The sequence below is a fragment of the Colias eurytheme genome, chromosome 4 (assembly GCF_061535395.1).
Source record: "Colias eurytheme isolate Ceu_HAF_F1 chromosome 4, ilColEury1 Martin Lab GWU primary, whole genome shotgun sequence".
NCBI lineage: Eukaryota > Metazoa > Arthropoda > Insecta > Lepidoptera > Pieridae > Colias > Colias eurytheme.
In genome coordinates, this window is record NC_142983.1 from 7212622 (window position 1) to 7232380 (window position 19759).

At 31.7% G+C, this 19759-nt stretch overlaps 1 protein-coding gene across 1 annotated transcript in view; it reads right to left on the reverse strand.

Annotated features, from left to right (window-relative positions):
* Nucleotides 1-18311, reverse strand: part of LOC149909063 (ATP-binding cassette sub-family G member 1) — a 56283-nt gene extending 37972 nt beyond the window's left edge. Inside the window, exons 1-2 of the mRNA XM_090120669.1 lie at nt 18158-18311; nt 11370-11836 (exon numbers count right to left, since the gene is read on the reverse strand). Of these exons, the coding sequence (XP_089976795.1) occupies nt 11370-11514 (145 nt within the window). The 5' untranslated portion in view covers nt 11515-11836; nt 18158-18311. The remainder of the gene's footprint in view (nt 1-11369; nt 11837-18157) is intronic.
* Between the last annotated feature and the right edge of the window lie 1448 nt (nt 18312-19759).

The window sequence follows — 19759 nt, forward strand, 5'->3', positions numbered from 1 at the left end:
TTTTTTCAGGAAACGATTTATGTTTATATGTTTGTGGTTCTATATGTACTCTCATATCCGTGACTCGCAGAAGAATATTTATAAAATAACGTTAAAATTGCAATTCTAAATGAATATACGGTTCCAAAAAAGAAAAGCGAGAAGATTTATCTCAATCTTAACCCCTTCGCAGACTAACTTCGCAGAAGAATATTTATAAAATAACGTTAAAATTGCAATTCTAAATGAATATACGGTTCCAAAAAAGAAAAGCGAGAAGATTTATCTCAATCTTAACCCCTTAATGAGCCACTGTAATGAAATAAACGTGAACATGACGAGAAATAAAGGTTAATTTTATCGAAAACTTAAAAGAGTCATTTAGTAAAAGAGTTTAAAATACTTGTTACTCACAATAAGACGCTAAAACCATTAATTTAGATAGTGTTTAAATCCTTAATACTTAAACCTAAAAGCTTTTGATCCTTTTCCTTTCCATTGGTTGATGGTTGACCTAGAGGATGTAATTCCCGAGAGCAAAGCCTCAGACAGCAGCAAATTTTTAACATTAGTAACATTAAAATTTAGTACAACTATATAGAATCATAGTACAAAAGCATCCAAAAACCCTTAAACGCTGATTATAAAGTTTTTGAAATTTAAATTAAAACGAAAGTCATAGCTTAAAAGTATTTATAGTAGCTTAACGACGTTTTAGGTAAGCATTTTATTACTAAATAAAAAAAAATCACAAAATGAAAATAAAAATACTAAATTACTTAGCTAAAAAGTCGCTATGGTATGTGAACGGCCGTCTTGTCCAGTAAATAGTTAAAATTTTCAGATTATTATGCTGAACTAAACGAAAAAAAGTGAATTTAAAAATAAATTATAACAGTTTCTGGTTAAAAACTAATATTTATATATAATTAAATGTCGATCGATGTATCTCACAATAATTATTGTAAGTGTCATAATTTTTAAGAAATAACGATTTCCGTGTTTTTTGCCATTTACTCGAAACTCACTTCGTGGGCTTAACGGCTTTCTAGTTAAAGGACGGCAGAATAGTAAACTTTTATTAGGTAGTGATTGTATGTGTATTGCTTAAAGTTTAACTGACTTCGTAAAATAATAATACTAAAATAAATGGTTTTGTTGTTTTTTGATTTGGCATTTTTATTTAAAAGAATACGATTAACAGTTGTCTCTGTTAAATGTTGGTAACTTTTTATGCATAATTCACTATTTATTTTTCTACCAAGCCATCGATATCGGTATCGGTATCGGTATCGCCGATACATTACTACAAATATCGGTATCGGTATCGTATCGGCAAAGTCATGTATCGTTACATCCCTAGATGAAACCTTGTGGGTCCTTTTCCTTGACCATTTATCTGTAAAGTATTCAGAAGAAGCGGCCAGGTAATATTTTTACGACCACGAAATGAACTAAGCCCACTGGGATACTAAAGAAACTTATTTTATATAATCAAAGGTACGTTCACATTTTTGGCTTAGAAATTGGTTCCAAAAACGAAACAGGAAAATGAAAAGAGCATAATAATTAAATGCACCCGGGTCTTTTTGAATGTTAATTAAATATTATCGAAATCTCTTAATTTTTTCTTTTTTTTCAAAATTTGCATTATGGCCGTTTATGCAGTTTTCCTCAAAATCAAAGGTTAATTGGTCGATAAATATTTTGCTTTTAATATTGTTAGAAATGTCACAATTTATGTGAATTATTCATATTATACAGGGTGTCCCACTGTTGGTATACTAAGCTCAAAGGAGGTTATAGTTTTGGCTACGCCGAGTACGTAAAAAATACTTAAAAAATTCCAGACTCATTTTTTTTTTTCAAATAGATGAATTCTTAAAACTCTATGTGTACACCCATAACAAGCAACCCGCCCATTTTTGCCACTAGCACGTGAGCTATCATTTAAGATTATGTTTTCATAGACAAAATGCTCACATTAGAGAAGCGGTATATGACGGCTGCGCGAAGCTAGAGAAGAAAACATGGATTTTCAGGAAAAAATTATCAAAAAAATTTTGACGTAATTTTGTTGTTTATATATTTTTTACGTGATCAGTGTATGCAAAACTACAAGTCCCTTCGCGCTTAGTATACCAATAGTGGGACACCCTGTATAATACCTACAATTAATTAAATATTATATTTTAGAAGTGTGAATGAAATAAAGTCTTTTGGTTCGCGAGGTCTTTCAATTGCATAAATGGTTGATGGATCAGCAAACTACTTTTATTATAATATTATGTAATACATTGATGCGTTTAATTTAAATGAACAACTTTTTATTGTTCACCACAAAGCCATCTAACGTAGTAATTAGTTTTCTGTACTCGTGTCATTTGTCACCTAAGTATTGGTTTCAACGAAGTCGTAAAGATTGTTTTTTTAATTTAACATGTGATAAGTAATAACATCATGTGACTAACTTAATATATTGCAAATTCTAGACAAATCTTTAGAAAAAATAAGGTTATCTAGGCAATAGGCACGTGAACCTAGCTCAGGATGTAAAGTCGGTAAAATTTTTGACCGCCTTAAAACCTCAATAAATTAAATATATTATATATTTATATGCTAAAAAAAACTTCTGGATAAACTTATATAAAAAATGACTATCTCTTATATATAAAATTCTCGTGTCACAATGTTATTAGTCTGCATACCTACTCCTCCGAAACGGGTGGACCGATTCTCATGAAATTTTCTGTGCATATCGGGTAAGTCTGAGAATCGACCAACATCTATTTTTCATATGTACCACGGGCGAAGCCGGGGCGGGCCGCTAGTATGTATATACTACCTCTTTCCTTTTAGACACTCACTCCCAACACAATTCTTTTGTTTCTGACTTTCCTTATTATAAACATAATTGGTTATGATAACTAGGAAAATATATAGTGTAGGTTCGATACTAATGAGTCAGGCATATTGTTTAATTTCCTTATAGATCCACTTGTTAGAATTGGAAGAAAACGTTTGCGTTTTGCACGTACGCGCTACGGTAACCTTTGGTCAATTAATAGATTTAAAATTCGAATTTAGTATTCTGAATTCAATTTTTTTTCTATACATATTGTGATTTAAAACGGGTGAATATTTAAAAAAGGATGAATAAATTTAGTGAAATCTGGGTAATTAAACAATGTATCTATTATTTGAAGTAATTACTACCTATTTACTATAACCACTTACAACCGTGAAAGAAGAAAAATAAATAATATTATAGACTCATAAAAGTCATAAATGTATTAAATCCTTTAGGTATATACTTAGGTATATCATCCTAATGTACGTATGTATATTGTAATATATCCTCAATATAATGTGCATTTGGCTGTTACACATAATTTTTGTAGCTATTAAATACCTACATAGCAGATTTCATAAGCTGAGGTAAATAACCTTTCTTTTTTTTACTTTGAGACTATAGTTCTCAGTTCTAATTTTTTACTATTTTTTCTTAGAAAAATCAGCATTAACATACATAGTACGTACCTAATATGAATAATAAGCAATTTGAAACAGGTGTGAAGGGAATACATTGAAACCTAGTTCCATACATTATTATAAGTTGATTTTAAGGTAAATTCCATTTTAAATATTAGAGCAGGCTCCAAGGAGATGTTCGTTTGCAAAAATCGCGGACCTAAATCTGACTTCTGATATATATTGTATAGATCCCAGACATCCTATAGACAGATGTTGCCAACCAGTTTTGTGGTCCCCCTGCCCGCACCCCGGTAATTAAATATGGCATACAAAGAAAAAAATAAAAATTTCCAAAACATGCCGTGTGGGGTATCAAATGAAAGAGCTTATTGAGTAGATCACGAATATATAGCATACTATATACATTTCTTACACTTTCTCTAAGATTTTTTAGAAAATTTAAGAAAATGGTCCATTTTTGAGTTAACTTTAAACCACTATAGATTGAAAACTCATGAATATATTTTTTAAATTATTATTTTAAATAATTAACAATAGTCCATTGTTTATGATTCAATAGTTCGTAATATAATATAAGTGAGCTATGTGGTGGATTTGATGAAAATAACTATATACTATATGAACTTGAAAATATACTCGCCATCTTTGAATGCTCCCCCCACTCCCCCATGCAACTATTTCACTGTACGAAATATTGAATCGTAAACAATGGACTATTGTTAATTATTTAAAATAATAATTTAAAAAATATATTCATGAGTTTTCAATCTATAGTGGTTTAAAGTTAACTCAAAAATGGACCATTTTCGTAAATTTTCTAAAAAATCTTAGAGAAAGTGTAAGAAATGTATATAGTATACTATATATTCGTGATCTACTCAATAAGCTCTTTCATTTGATACCCCACACGGCATGTTTTGGAAATTTTTATTTTTTTCTTTGTATGCCATATTTAATTACCGGGGTGCGGGCAGGGGGACCACAAAACTGGTTGGCAACATCTGTCTATAGGATGTCTGGGATCTATACAATATATATCAGAAGTCAGATTTAGGTCCGCGATTTTTGCAAACGAAACTCCACTGAGAGTCCGGTCTATATTTATTTATGCGAATCTTATCCACTGACACTGGACCATAATATGTCAAAGAACGTAAATAAATCTACATTAATCGTTATTTATTTCGCGCGGGACATATACAAGCGGCGCGGCGCGCATCGGGCGCACCGCGGGCGCGCCAGCCGGCGAGCCGCGGGCGCGCCAGCCGGCGCGCCTCGGGCGCACTGCCGGCGCGCCTCGGGCGCGCTGCCGGCGCGCATCGGGCGCGCTGTTGGCGTCCGAAAATGATATTTATATAGAGTGGTTAAATGCATTTTCTTCATGCATAATTTAGTAAAATTATGTTTTTTGTGCTAAAAGAGATTAACATGAATTTGAAAGTAACGATTTTGTTTTGATAATTCCTTGTAAGTAAATAGCGAGGATAACCCCACGATTGCAAATATATCTTTGTTGAAAATGTTGGAATTTACTTGGAAAATTTTATAGTACTTTTAAAGTAATTTTAAAGAAGTACTGGTGTAATGATGGAAGAAAAGAAGGTTAAAATAACACAAAATTTATATTGTACTAGCGGTCCGCCCCGGCTTCGCCCGTGGTACATATTTCGCAATAAAAGGTAGCCTATGTTCTTTCTCACGGTCTAAAACCATACATACATACATACATACATACATACATACATACATACATACATACATACAAACCTTTCCTCTTTATAATATTAGTATAGATAAAATATGGTTTTCAAACACAGGTTTACATTTAAACCATATAAATCTTATCATTAAAATCTCAGTTCAAAAGTATTTACAGTACTGATCATTCCACAATATTATTACAATTACAAATAAATAAAAAACACAATCAAAATCAGGATTATCTTTATTTCTGACATTGTAAATACATGGGAACTTTCATTATGCTCTTCTTCATTTTCACTTTCCCTACTGCCATCACCTGTGTAAATCATTTCATCGATTAATTCAATTCACCTTTAAAAACAAAACGAAGAAGGGTATGTAATAGCAGCTCTATATAATTCCACACAGAGAGAACACATTTTTGACTGACAGGCTACCGTCTCCTATAGACCGGGAGATACTGACACAAAATTTCGAGTCATTTGTAACAGGATGGCGGTTCTACAGGGGTCTTAGTACGCAATGACAAAAAGAAAAACGATGGTGTGAACGCTGGTACCGGCGGCTTAGTCGCGTGGGCGTTAGTCGAACTCGTCGGAAAAATAGCGAAGTCAAACGATTTGTAACACAAAAATTTTAGAATTTACCGATAGCCCATAAAAAAGAAGTAGGCGGTAGTGTCATGCCATACTTTTCCGGTGTGACTTACAGCCCGCCATACCGACGCGAATGTGTTGATTTAAAAAAAACAATTCAACCATTTGTACCAGGCTAACTTTTGCACAGGTAACCATCGTCGTGCAGCCAATTACGAAAATCGCCATGCCATACTTTTCGGACGATTCCAAATGGTCGCCATACCGCTGAAAATCTGCAAATTTTTTTTTTGTAAAAATTGTAACAGACAAATGACTCGAAATTTTGTGTCAGTATCTCCCGGTCTACTACCACCCGATTTGTTTTTGATTGTGTATGACCGTGAATTGACCTCTATTTGGATGCGATGGGGGAAGCGCGCCTGCGGTACGCCCGCGGCGCAACCGTGGCGTGCCGCCTCGTCGCCTTTCCAAAATTCTTTCATACAAAATGTATAAGAAGGACGTGGTGCAAAACAGATTCAAGAGGTGCGCTTATGGCACGCCCGCGCCCGCGCCGCTTGTGTTTGACCCGCGCCTTACGGTGCATTTACATCAAACGAACATAGAGATAGAGGCTAGAGCAAGAGCATTATTTCGTGTTCTTTTAGTGTAAATGAAAACTCGTTGCATACAATCATACATTTTTCTTATATGTAGTATGATAGGGAAGCGCAGAGCGCTTGACCACAATCTCGCCATATGGTAAGCTGAGATGTGGCCAAAGATGTAGAGCGCTTCCCTAGAAGGTACCTGTTCACTCTTTTCTTGAAGAACTCCATATTGTACTCGTGTTTCTATTGCATAAAATCTTTACGAACGCACTAAGAACAACGAAAGAATGCTTTACGCCTGTTTATACTAAAAGAATTTAATATAGTGGGGTAGAATGAGTACTCGCTCGTTTGATGTAACCTACTAACCTACGATTACTTACTACCACTGACTCTTTCTTGCATAGCTAGTTTATCCCGCGGAATCTCTCGTATACAATATACTCAGTGTCACGTAGCTACGTAAGTTAAAATTATTCTCCATGTCAATTTTCGCAATTTAAAAAATTTGCAATGAATATGAGAACAAAATCGTCAACTACCGATGAATGTATTTTGTAATTTACTTACAAATACGGACCTTCACATTCATATCTTTTTCATTTATTTAATCAAAAAGACGTTCAAAAGTTTTAAATACACGATTGCCAATCCAGAAGTAGCAATAACGAGAAACAAAAAAAGTAATGATCAATGTTGCTAACATTCAGTATTTATATAATTTTAACTAAAAATAGTCACATGTATGAAACAATTTAAGTAACAAATGAAGATGTTTATTATCTACTGACATGTTAGAAAAATAATCATTGATTGGTTTAAATTAAATATAACCCACTAGCTTTCCGCCCGCGGCTTCGCCCGCGTTTTCAGAGAAAAACCCGTTCCCGTAGGATTTCCGGGATAAAACCTATCCTATGTCCTTTCTCGGGTATCAAAATATATCTTTACCAAATTTCATTCAAATTGGTGCAGTAGTTCAGGCGTGATTGAGTAACAGACATACAGACAGACAGAGTTACTTTCGCATTTATAATATTAATAAGGATTATAAGTATGGATTTGTAGGCCTATTTGCAGGTATATTAATAATGCGAATTACTTTGTGCAATACAGGGTGGTTCTAAATTACGTTGACAAACTTCAAAATAATAAATTTCAAAAATGGGACATGCTGCGTTGCTATTGTTTTTTAATTATTATTTTCACATGTTTTGGCGCCAACTTAACGTTATTTGTGAAGAGAATAAATTAAAAATTAGTCATTTTTTACTATGTCTGCTCAACGAGGTGCAATAATATCCTTATATGAGGCTGGTAAGCGGCAGTGCGAGATAGTGCGACTTCTCGGTATCAGTCGGCAGTTAGTTTCTTCTGCTATTAAACGCTAGGATGAGCTTGGCCATCTTGGTGACCGTCTGGGAAGAGGCAGAAAAATAACTGTGAGGACACCTAGGCTTCGACATATCGTCAAACAAAGATTGACCCGCAATTCACAAGCCGCGGTAAGAAAAATGGCTCGAGATTTAGGTGTAAGTCATTCAACGTTACAACGAGTTGTTAAAAATGAGCTCAAGTTAACAGCATACAAGCTACGAAAAGCGCAGCGGTTGGATGATAAAGATAAAAAAATACGCCTTGAAAGATGTCGCTTACTGAAAACGCGCTCCGCTGGTAAAGCGTGGAAAAATATTTTTTTCACGGATGAAAATTTTTTTCAAATTGAGCAGTCTCATAACCGCCAAAACGATAGAGTTTCCCCATCGGCAACAACCGGATTCAGTCATGGTTTGGCGTGGCATTTGCTCAACAGGCAAAACTCCTCTCGTTTTCGTAAAAAAAGGTGTGAAAATGAATCAAGAAATATACCGACGCGATATTTTGGAGAGTGTAGTTCTTCCTTGGAGCCAGCAGCACTTCGGTGACCAATTGTGGACTTTTCAACAGGACTCTGCTTCATCTCACAGGGCCTCAAATGTGCAGTAGTGATGTATGGACCATTACCCAGAGTTCATAAGTTCCAAGCAATGTCCTTCATTTACACCAGATCTTAATCAAATGGATTTCAGCGTATGATCAATTGTAGCGGCGAGGGCCTGTGCAACTTCACACAGAAGTGTAGACTCGCTGAAGACAACACTTACTTGTGAGTGGGACAAAATATCTGAATAGGAGGTACGGAAAATAGTCGAAAACTTCAGAAAACGTTTAAGCCTTTGTATTAAAGCTAAAGGTGCTTATTATGAAAATAAATAGATATTTACATTAAAATAATACTGTATTTCTATTATTTAGTAGTCACCGTTATACTGTGTAAAAGAAAAATAAAATAAATCGTAAAATAAGTTGTCGACGTATTTCAGAGCCACCCTGTATAACCACAATAACTCTAATTTTTGTTTAATGATACAGTCATCATTTAAATCTTTATAAAAAGCTCTATCCTCCTGATAATTTTACTATTCGTTTACTAATTCTCCCTTTATTTAATTAACATACACATACAATATTATGTTAATACGAAGTTATTACACAGACTGATTGGAATGTTGCAATCAGCCTTCATTACTGAATCAGTGCCCTTTATCTTAAAACGTTTGTTATGTTTGAACAAGTGTTTGTATTGCAATGTGTGTCGAAGATGTTTAAATATATGTCTAATCATTTTTTGGTAATACGGTCACGGTCACTATATTTATAACGGAAATTAAAAATAATTAATAATAAGAGCAGGTTAAATATTTCTTGGAAGAAACATTTCGTATCGCTATCAGTAGAGTGAAGTCATACGAACTACGTAAGTTACACATTTAAACTCAGTTTACTTATGATGTTTTATTATTTTTTCACATTCATGCTTTTAAGAGATTCGGATCCGCAACTTTCATCAAACATCAAGATAATATTAAAAGTAGAGGGGTGGAATCCTCACATCAAGACTCTTCCTGCTTCGAAAATTAAAGAATTTTAAAACGTTGTACATGTACATTGTACATACTTTTAAATATTAACTGTGACAAAATGGTAAAATTATTATAAACAAGATGTATCTTCGAACATAACAATATTTCAACTTTTATTGTAATGTTTTGATGCAGATAGTGATTAAAATGTATTGCTCTCATTCACAAGAGATTGTGGTCAAGGTTAAAATAATATTTCAGAATAAAAAAATATAACAAAATATAATATATTATAATAAAAAAGGATGCGAAGCTAGTTTAATATTAGTTTTGAATGTAATAAGAATGTACTGCGATTCTACACAGCTACCTAATTGATGTAGGTAGTTGATAACAAAACGCAGCTAGTCAACGACTATTAGTAAAGTGAGGGTAGTTGGGTCGAACGTCGTATAAACAGCGTCCGAGCCCCTAGGCACGATCCGTACGATTGCGCCACGAGTCAAAGGAATGCGGCAATTTATAGTATGCGACAGCTAAGCATGTTCGGACAGGAAACAGTGACAACTATATTGACAACTACTCATCCACAAAAATATTAAATCAAAAGTTACGTCTAACACGGCCATACTGACAATCGTACGTCCTCGTACGCCTTTTCTCGTATTAAAACACTACGGTAGTTCATCTCGGGATTACACAACCATCCTGCCTCGGCCAGACTGACCTGACAGAACAATAACCACGTCCACATGACATAATCACTCCGTTCGCGTATCTTGGTATATCTACGCTCGTTCGACTAGTGAAATACATCACTACGATACGCCAGCGACTAGATAATACCTCAACGCCAGGGTTTGACTAGCGATTTGGATCACTACACACAATTCCTTCGATGAACTACATTCCCGTTACAAAAATCCACGTAACAAATTTTTACTTCACACAACGCACGAAAAAACACAAACGCCAGTATGCCGTTACAAAACTCAAAACAATTAACAAGTGTAGGCTTGAATTCTATCCCACTTCTGATATAATAAAAAAGGATGCGAAGCTAGTTTAATATTAGTTTTGAATGTAATAAGAATGTACTGCGATTCTACACAGCTACCTAATTGATGTAGGTAGTTGATAACAAAACGCAGCTAGTCAACGACTATTAGTAAAGTGAGGGTAGTTGGGTCGAACGTCGTATAAACAGCGTCCGAGCCCCTAGGCACGATCCGTACGATTGCGCCACGAGTCAAAGGAATGCGGCAATTTATAGTATGCGACAGCTAAGCATGTTCGGACAGGAAACAGTGACAACTATATTGACAACTACTCATCCACAAAAATATTAAATCAAAAGTTACGTCTAACAATATAATATTATGACGTGTTCTGAGAATATTACGAATTTTTTTTTATTAATCAATTTATTTATAGTTACTATTTCCGCGGCTTTACATGAGCAGTAGATGCATAATACTATCTATAGTTTTAATTTAATTTTTTTTTGTTTTAGAACTCTTATCAATTTTAATTTTGCATTGGTGACATGTAATTCTACGAGTAGGTAGACATACTAAAGATATGTAATATATTACGATGCTAACTAGAAGGAAATTAATACTTAAAATTATTAAAAGTTTGCAAACAATTAATATAAATGTTTATTGGGTTTTAATTATCAATTTATTTATAAAAATGTTCTGAATGTTAGAAAAATTCATAAATTATCCGTGTTACATTCAGTTCAATTGAGATCAATTGAACTAATTAGTGCTCGCCTTATTTCAATTGAAATGTATTCCTCGCACATAAACTTACCGTTACAAATTTATGTGAAATACTTTAAATAAAATAAAATGTTTTTGCAATAAACCTTTGATGCAATGTCGAGAAAAACTTATACTAGAACTGACCTCAGTGAAGAAGGTCAGAGCTTTACAAATACTTTTAGAATACCTATTGAAAATACTTAATGATATTTCGAGAGATCCTATTTTAATGGACAAAAAGTGCTCTTGAGTTGTTTTGTATTTAAAAAAAGTGTGTAGTTTAGCCGTGTCGTTGTTTAGGAAAAAAACAATAACTTTAAATTCACTTACCGAACCACATTTTTTGCAGAGAGAGCGTCCTGATAGTACATGTTATATTCTTGAACTCCAAACGCACGGAATTTCTCGGTAACAGCGGTACAATATTGTTATTGCATAGTGCAATACACGAGTCCTCCGCGACGCCGGGCGTCATTTTGTTATCACTGATATCACAAAATCAAAATAAATACACGATAAACTGCTATCTAAATCGCATCACGCACGCAAATTCAGTTTTTCTCAATATAATGTAGAGTGAGCGCTGTGAGTCACAGAGCGACGCAATCTGTAAAATTAGTTCTACGCATGCGCAGTTTACAGCGCGCGCTTTCAGCTGACAGGTCTGTTGACTATGCTCCCTTACTATTGAATGAATATTAGCCGCTATATGTTATCTGGATTGTTTTTAGCGGGAATCTTCTGGGTTGTGTAACCTCGGCCTATGATCGAGTTCAGCTTCGATCCATCCGTCTAACCTGTAAACAAAGGAAGTGTAAACATCGGTTATCATTTGTATGTAATTAATTAGTCTCGCATAACATACTAATTTCAATCTTAACAATACGAAATAAACATGAAATTTAAAATATATGTTTGCGAAAGATAAAGCGCTATCAGTGAATAAAACCAATTTCCTTATTTTCAAAGAGAAGGTAATTGTTATATTATTAGGTTATTATAATGTTTTAATTTCGTATCTATACTATTATGAACTATAAATTTTTGAAGTGAAACTTCTTTATCGGGGTTGGACAAAAATTTAGTGTAACATTTTTGCGTTACGCCGTACGCGTGACATTTTTAAGGTCATAAAGAAGTTTCACTTCTTACGTGTGTACTCTAGTACACGCATACATTTTTATTTTGCATTTGTTTTATGTTACATTTAAATTTTAAACCAATTATATACTGTCTGATCATTAAAAAAAATAGTCACAATTAAAAAAAATGTTCGCTCATTATTAAGGCAAGAAAATAAATTTTATAAACAAAAGAAAAAAAAATTATATTCTTAAACATGTTTTTGACAATCAATCAGTGCAAATTCTAATCAATCTCGCAGGTGGCATACTTGAATAACAATGATAATAATTGATAACATATAATATTTAATTAATTATTCGACCTTGAACATATTATTTTGTTTATTTCACATATTTCCACAGATGAGGTGACTTGTGATTGTGAAAGGCATATCTGGTTGCATAAAGCTGTTTTGACGACCGGAGTTTTCGAAACGGAGCCGTGGCTCGTACAATATTTGAGCAAATATTAGTTTTGTCGCCCTTCACCGACGTTTGGCGAAATCTTTATAGATACCTATATAACATTTTTTTCTAATACTCTGTGGAAATTAAAATTAAAAAAAAACTTTTATAACAGTAAGGAAAATCTTAACTTTTGTTCCATCGATTTAAAAATTTATATTTTATGAACATTAATACTTAAGAATATTTTTTTTTAACATTATCAATCTGTAGGTATATTATTTGACAGTCTTTATAATTATTTTTGAAATTCGAACCTAGCTGGGATTGGAATCCTATTGAGCCTTTTATATTTGAACGCTTATTTTATAACCCGATAATTATTATGTACATATTATAATATTTAAAAAGTAACCATTACTCAGCACCAACTATTAAAATTAGGTAGGTACATGATTCATGACGTATAAAGTGAAATTTAACAATATTATTTCACTGAAAAAAATTGATTGAATTTACAATACATTCATTATTAATAATTAATGAAGATAGATTTAGGTTAATTTTGTTATAATATATACTTGATACATTAATATAATGTTAGATATGCATTTTGAGTGCAGTCAAACGTGTTAGTAAAAAGTTCAAATAGGCCTGAGTGAAGGGGTCGCTTGGTTAATGACCTGGTTTTTGTATCAAGAAACTAGTTCCACGGTTAAATAAGGCTTTTATCAATATGTTAGATCATTCGACTTAACACCGTCAATTTATGTGGTCACTTCCAATATCGAAAGACTTATTACCTAATACGTATACGGAATATTTGAATATTGCCTTTGAAGAAATATTCTGCACGCTAGGTGTTTTACCTAACAGGGTCACTGGAGCATTGCGCTGTCGGCAAAATTATTGCATAAATAAACAAATATATTATACGTAGAATTCTAAAGTAGGTATTCAATGTTAAAAATGCATGTTATATAAATGTCAAGTTTTTAATAACTATGTTTGCAATTTTAGAATCGAACATCAATATCATCATTTAAAATGTATCTATCTAATCGTGAATATTTATAAATAAATATATCTACTTATCGCAAGATACGAGTTCAATATCTACCTCCTTAAATTATGTTATTAGCTGATAATGACCACGGATTTGTAGTTTTGATAAAATTAATTTCATTGAACATTACTTGAAATAAAAATTTTAAACTGACATTTCTGTATAGGTGTGTTAAAATTTCGGACAAGAGGTTCAGGATTCTCATTGTTATACTTGGTAAAGTTACTTCTGGGACAACTTTATAATAATGATACGATATTTTCAAACAAATTTGCAATAATGTATGAATAATAATGAAATTAAAATGTTATAACACGTCATTATAATATAACCCATTAGCAAGCATATCGCATTCGACATAAATATCAATTTATATTAGACATTGCATCCCATTGTTTTGCATTTTAATGATACCAAACCGGATTGAATCGTATATTTATAAAATAATTGATAGTGATGTTTATTAATATTCAATTAGCGCATGTCGATCATTTAAATTTTAACGCATTGTTTTATATTTTCTTTACGGTTTCGTCACAGGTGGGCATTATTTTTATAATAATTACGTCTTTATCCCTTAAATTGATTTCGTCCGTTTTAAAGGACATGCTGTGTATTTACACACATGCTGGCGCTGTTATAGCAGACCTAAGCTTCGCTAATCGGTATATTGGGAAGGTACTAACTATGTCCTTCGCGTACATGCAGGTTTCGTTAGCGAAGCGAAGTAGAGTCGCGAATGGTGAACATTTGAAAATTGCAAAACAACGGATCTCTTGACTCTCCTGATAAAATTGGTAATAACTGTAAGTATTTATTATTAGTTAGAATACGATTGTAAGTATAGTATTTTGACATAATTTTTACGTATTTAACAATAGTTTGGAAAATCCAAAAGTGCACGCCTCATAATTTTTTTTTAATAATTATTTATTAATTATTTTTTTTGTTTATTTAATAACAATTAAACCACATCGAATCAGACCCTGAAAAATGAAAGGGTTCTATTCCTGAGCATACTCAAGCGTAAGAGAAAAAAAAAGACTCGATTAGTAAAGTATTTCGGTCGCTATCGTGTTAACAAGAAAATCCTTCGCACATACAGACACACGGACGTCCAAGACAGAACTTTTTTAAACTGTTTTTTAACTAGTTTAAATAACAAAAATGACATCAAAAATATCATGAATGTTAAAAATAGTGTTTTTTCTTAATATGTGTGTGTATGTATTATCTTACAAGTGCAATGTATGATACATAAAGACATTTTAAGTTTGAAAAATCAGATGTTTTGCGCGAAGTGACAGTAGTACCCACCTCAACGCTTCGCTTATGAGGCGTGCAATATCTTCTCTTATATATAAAAATGAATCGCAAAATGTGTTGGTAAGCGCATAACTCGAGAACGGCTGAACCGATTTCGATGATTCTTTTTTATTATATTCCTTGAAGTACGAGGATGGTTTTTATGTAGAGAAAACGTAAATATATACCACGGGCGAAGCCGGGGCGGACCGCTAGTTTTGAATAAAAATCTTAGTTTATTTTTATGATGTCCCATAAAACGGACGTTGACAACTTGGAGTATACACTAGGGTGCAGATTTAAATTTCTTGTTTGTTTTGCTACTTCAGGCATAGTATATAACTTCATTCATTTCATTCATTTTTTTTCATTTTCCTCTTTTCTACCCTAATTCCAACACATCCTCCAAATTTGAACATTATACAGACAAGTTATCTATGGGTGACAATGTAAGGGTTATGCAATTATTTAAAATGTGTGAAGGTATGGTCTTAATTTACCGATACCTACGATGTTTCGTTTCGTATAATATTCGTTGACTATGTTATGATGATAATTAATATTACCTACTTCTTTATGCATGCATATTGTAACTTGCTAATATATTTACGACTTACGAAATAAAATTCAATATTATTCACACAATTATAAATTTAGTTTTAAAAATGCACTCTCATCTTTTAGCACATTTAATGTATTCAATAACAATGGTCTGTCAGATTTTGCGAATATTCTCTATTTGGATGCGAAATTATAATAAATTGTACACAAGGCAGATTAAAACGTATGACGTCGATCTTGACCCATTTTGTAATCGTTATTTATGTTTTTGTCCAGTATCATCAGCTCAGGGCCATGGTACATTCGTAATACAATTGAAAATTTCGGATATGTGAAGAACAATCCCCGGGTTTTAATACTAAATAGTAAATACATAATTAAATATCCTTATCACAATACCTATAGGAAGTTATTGTTTTGTCGTTCTTGATTGGTCCTTTATCGTGTTCCTTATACTTCCTACCTCGATATCGATATTCAATTTGATAAGGGAGTACAAATAATAATACTTTATAATAATGGTCGAGTTCCGTTTAGAATAATTGTTAGTAGGAGTTACGGCGTTTTTAAATGATGCTTTTTTAATTATTTTAGGAAGCATAACAAATTGTTATCTCTGTATTTGATTATTGATAGAGTTATCAATATGTTTCATTCAAATCTTTTTTGGTCTGTTTGGATATGTTTTGTTATTTATCTAAGTTTACTTTGACTAAATTTTCCATTACTTTTGAATTATTATTAAATCAGATAGTGTAAGTAATTTTATTTAGTTACAGATTAGATAATATTATCTATTAAATTATTAGATTTTTTGGCATGTAGTTGCTAATTATCCCTTGATCGCTAATTCGCTACCTATATAATACATATTTGTAATCGGTCACCATGATTATTATTTACTTCTCCAAATAATTTTAATTTTCCTCTACATAATAGAAATATAAAGATACCACCAAGTAAATTATTATATACTTACTATAATAATCGATGTATTTTTTCATGCACGAAAAAAATTATAATATTTTTTTTTGTTGATAACCTGAGATTGCCGTCGCGTGTGACTTTTAATGTGTGTGTTGATAAAATTTAATAAATATTTATAAATGTTGTAATTGAAGAAGTGTTCTAATCAATTTCTGTCAATTTTAATCTATGCTTTGTAATCTTAAAATGTTGTAACAATGTATTGTTTTATATTATACATGTTATATAAAGAACTCTGACATTTGTTAAAATGTTTATTTTAAATAGAACATTATATGCGTGTTAGAAAATTGTTATTTAACAAATTTAAAATTTGTTTTCATATTTTATTTGGATTTATTTGGATATAGATTATCTATAATCTATATATTTCCGTCTATTTGGATTCATTTATTTATTAAGATTTTTTTTATTTATTAGCAAATGAATGCTAACCACAAATGACTAAACACAATATAGAGTGGCTTTATTTCGTTCACTAAGATTTTTTAATATTTATTAGCAAAGAAATGCTAACCAGAATTAATTAATTTACATAGTATTATAGCGCAACGTTTTTGTTTGATAATAAATAAAGGGAGTAAAGCAATCAATTGATATCTTTTAAAATTATATTCTGACAAATTGTTATTAATTATTATAATCTTTATCAAGATTATTATTCTATATTACAAAATAATTATTGATATGTAGCGAAAATATCTAATGAGTGTCTATAGGTAGGTACTTATGTGATTTTTTAAATTTATTAATTTGAAGAGTTTATTTTCTAGGTTTTAATTCGTATACTGTATAATCTTGTTAATTTTATAAATGCCAACGTTTTTAAGAACGTTTGGATGTATGTTTGTTATTCGTTCACGCAAAAACAGCTGAATGGATGCGAATGAAATTTCGCAAAGGGATAGGTTAAACTCTGCATTAGCAAAAGACTTAGAGGATTAGCTACTTTTCACCCGAGTGATGCCGTGGGTCCCGACTAGCAAATATAAAGATAAAAATATAAATATAATAAATTATTCTTTAAGTATTTTAAAGAATAATTATTTACGGTGTACTTATGTTATCTTAATATTATTTTCTCTTGTTTAATATTAAATTATTTAATGACAATGTAATTTGTATTTACCAAAACTTGTTAAAAGAAAAACATTTGGATAATTAATTAGTGATTACTGGTGTGATAATAGAAAATTTTCCATAATTCATTTTTGGTAAGGATAAAATGAAAACTTTGGATCACATTCTAAACATTTATTTGTAAATATGAGTAAATATACTATTCTGTCAAATACATTAGTTACCTATTTCACCTCATAACGATTTTATTTTATATACAACGTATAAATTACATTAGTATCTTCACCGTTAATTAAAAATATAACCAATTGGATATTGGTTATGTCAGAATTACCGGTCTCTGACATTAAAGAAAGTTACACAATTATTAAAACCTTGTGCTATAAATTTCGATTTTAGCTCACTAGCTCTTTTATTCATTTTTATTCGCGATAGTAGCTCAAATTATAAGCGAATTTAGTTTATATAAAATAATAGAATATTTTTATATACTTATATAAAAATATATAAATTATTGCGATATTCTACATTAAATTATCAAGCTGTACCTCGCTACATAAATTAGATAATACAATAAAAAAGTACAATACCGTAAAATATCATCCGGGTACAGATAACTTTCACACAGCCGAAAGTTTTACGAGATACGCGTCTAACCGCAGCTTGTAACGCGGCAAAATAATCACACGACACGTCTTTACCACGTGCTGCATCGAACACGACTGAAGTATATTGGCTGTTGCAATGGTATACCTTATTTACAAATAACACCCGGTTTAAATTTCGAATTAGAAGGAATTGAATTCGATACAATTGGTTTGTCTATGTCCCGTTTGTTCAACAGCTTAAAACAAAGAAAAAAGTTTGATGTCAGTGCTTTTGTAAGCGCATTACTCGTTTGCTCTACATTTAGTTAATTGAAGTTACCTTTGAAATTAATTAAAAAAAAGGATTTTTCAAATTATATTAATTAAATTCTGGTGATCATAAAAAATAAGTTTTTTTTTAATTAACGATGTACTGTAGCATTATACCATCACATTTACGAATATGACCCGGTTCAATTTTGAAATATAGTTAAGGGGTTTTTGCTTAGAGTATAATATATACTAACATATACTCTAAGGGTTTTTGCTTTTATCTCGTTTTTATAACAGATTATTATATTATAATTTGCTTTTATGCGGGAAATATCTGGGTTATAAGTAAAAAGTTTGTCGTCTGTGCTTTTGCAAGCGCATCGCTCTACCTAGATTCCATTGAGTTACCTTTATAACTAGGTAGCTGATACAGTCCCTAGAGCGTGTTTTGAATTGTGTAATATTAATATTTAATTAAATAAAATTCTATTTTTCTTATGAAATACTGAAAAAAAAAACAGAAAATTCTGGTTATAAAGCGAATTTTATTTCATATTTTTAACCCCTTATTTAACAACCCACGATTTAAAGAAATAAGTAAAATTACAATCTTTTATGCAACACAGTAAACCATACTGCTTCAGTTCTGTTTTCCCTGACAAGTAATTACTTATCAGTAATCAGTATAGAGTAATAAGTAATAAGTTTCATGTATCCATTAGGTATGGAAAATTTTATAAAACGATTCTGAGACGAGGCTGGCCCTTCTCTTATCACACTATAGTTCCTTGCATTACATTGAACCTTAGATCATTATTACTTAATGATCTAAACATTGAACTGAATAGTTAATTTTAAATTTGACAGACTGACAAGGCATAACAGCGGCCTCGTTTGTTGTTGTTAGGAATCACAATGAAATTTCAATTAGGTTTTCATCAAAGTAATTAGTATAATATGTATAGAAAATGAGCAGACTACTAATAAATGTAGGCAAGTGTGTAGAAACAAATCATACATATCAAATTGTATGTTTCCTTAGAGATGAAATTAAATCATACAAAACTAAGCACAATAAATAAATTCATAGAATATTTTATCATGGATAACAAAACCGAACGTGCCTAAGACCACATGCTACAAGTTTTATGAACAATACAAACGGATAACAATAAGAACTATATTTTATGGGCATGGACATGAAACTAATAAGCGTATAAATATAAATAGATTTTGATTTACAGTTGATTAAACTTAAATATACCAGAATTTAATATCTAAGCAAATAAGAATGGGTATTGAGACGTTCTAAACATCAAATACTCAATTCAG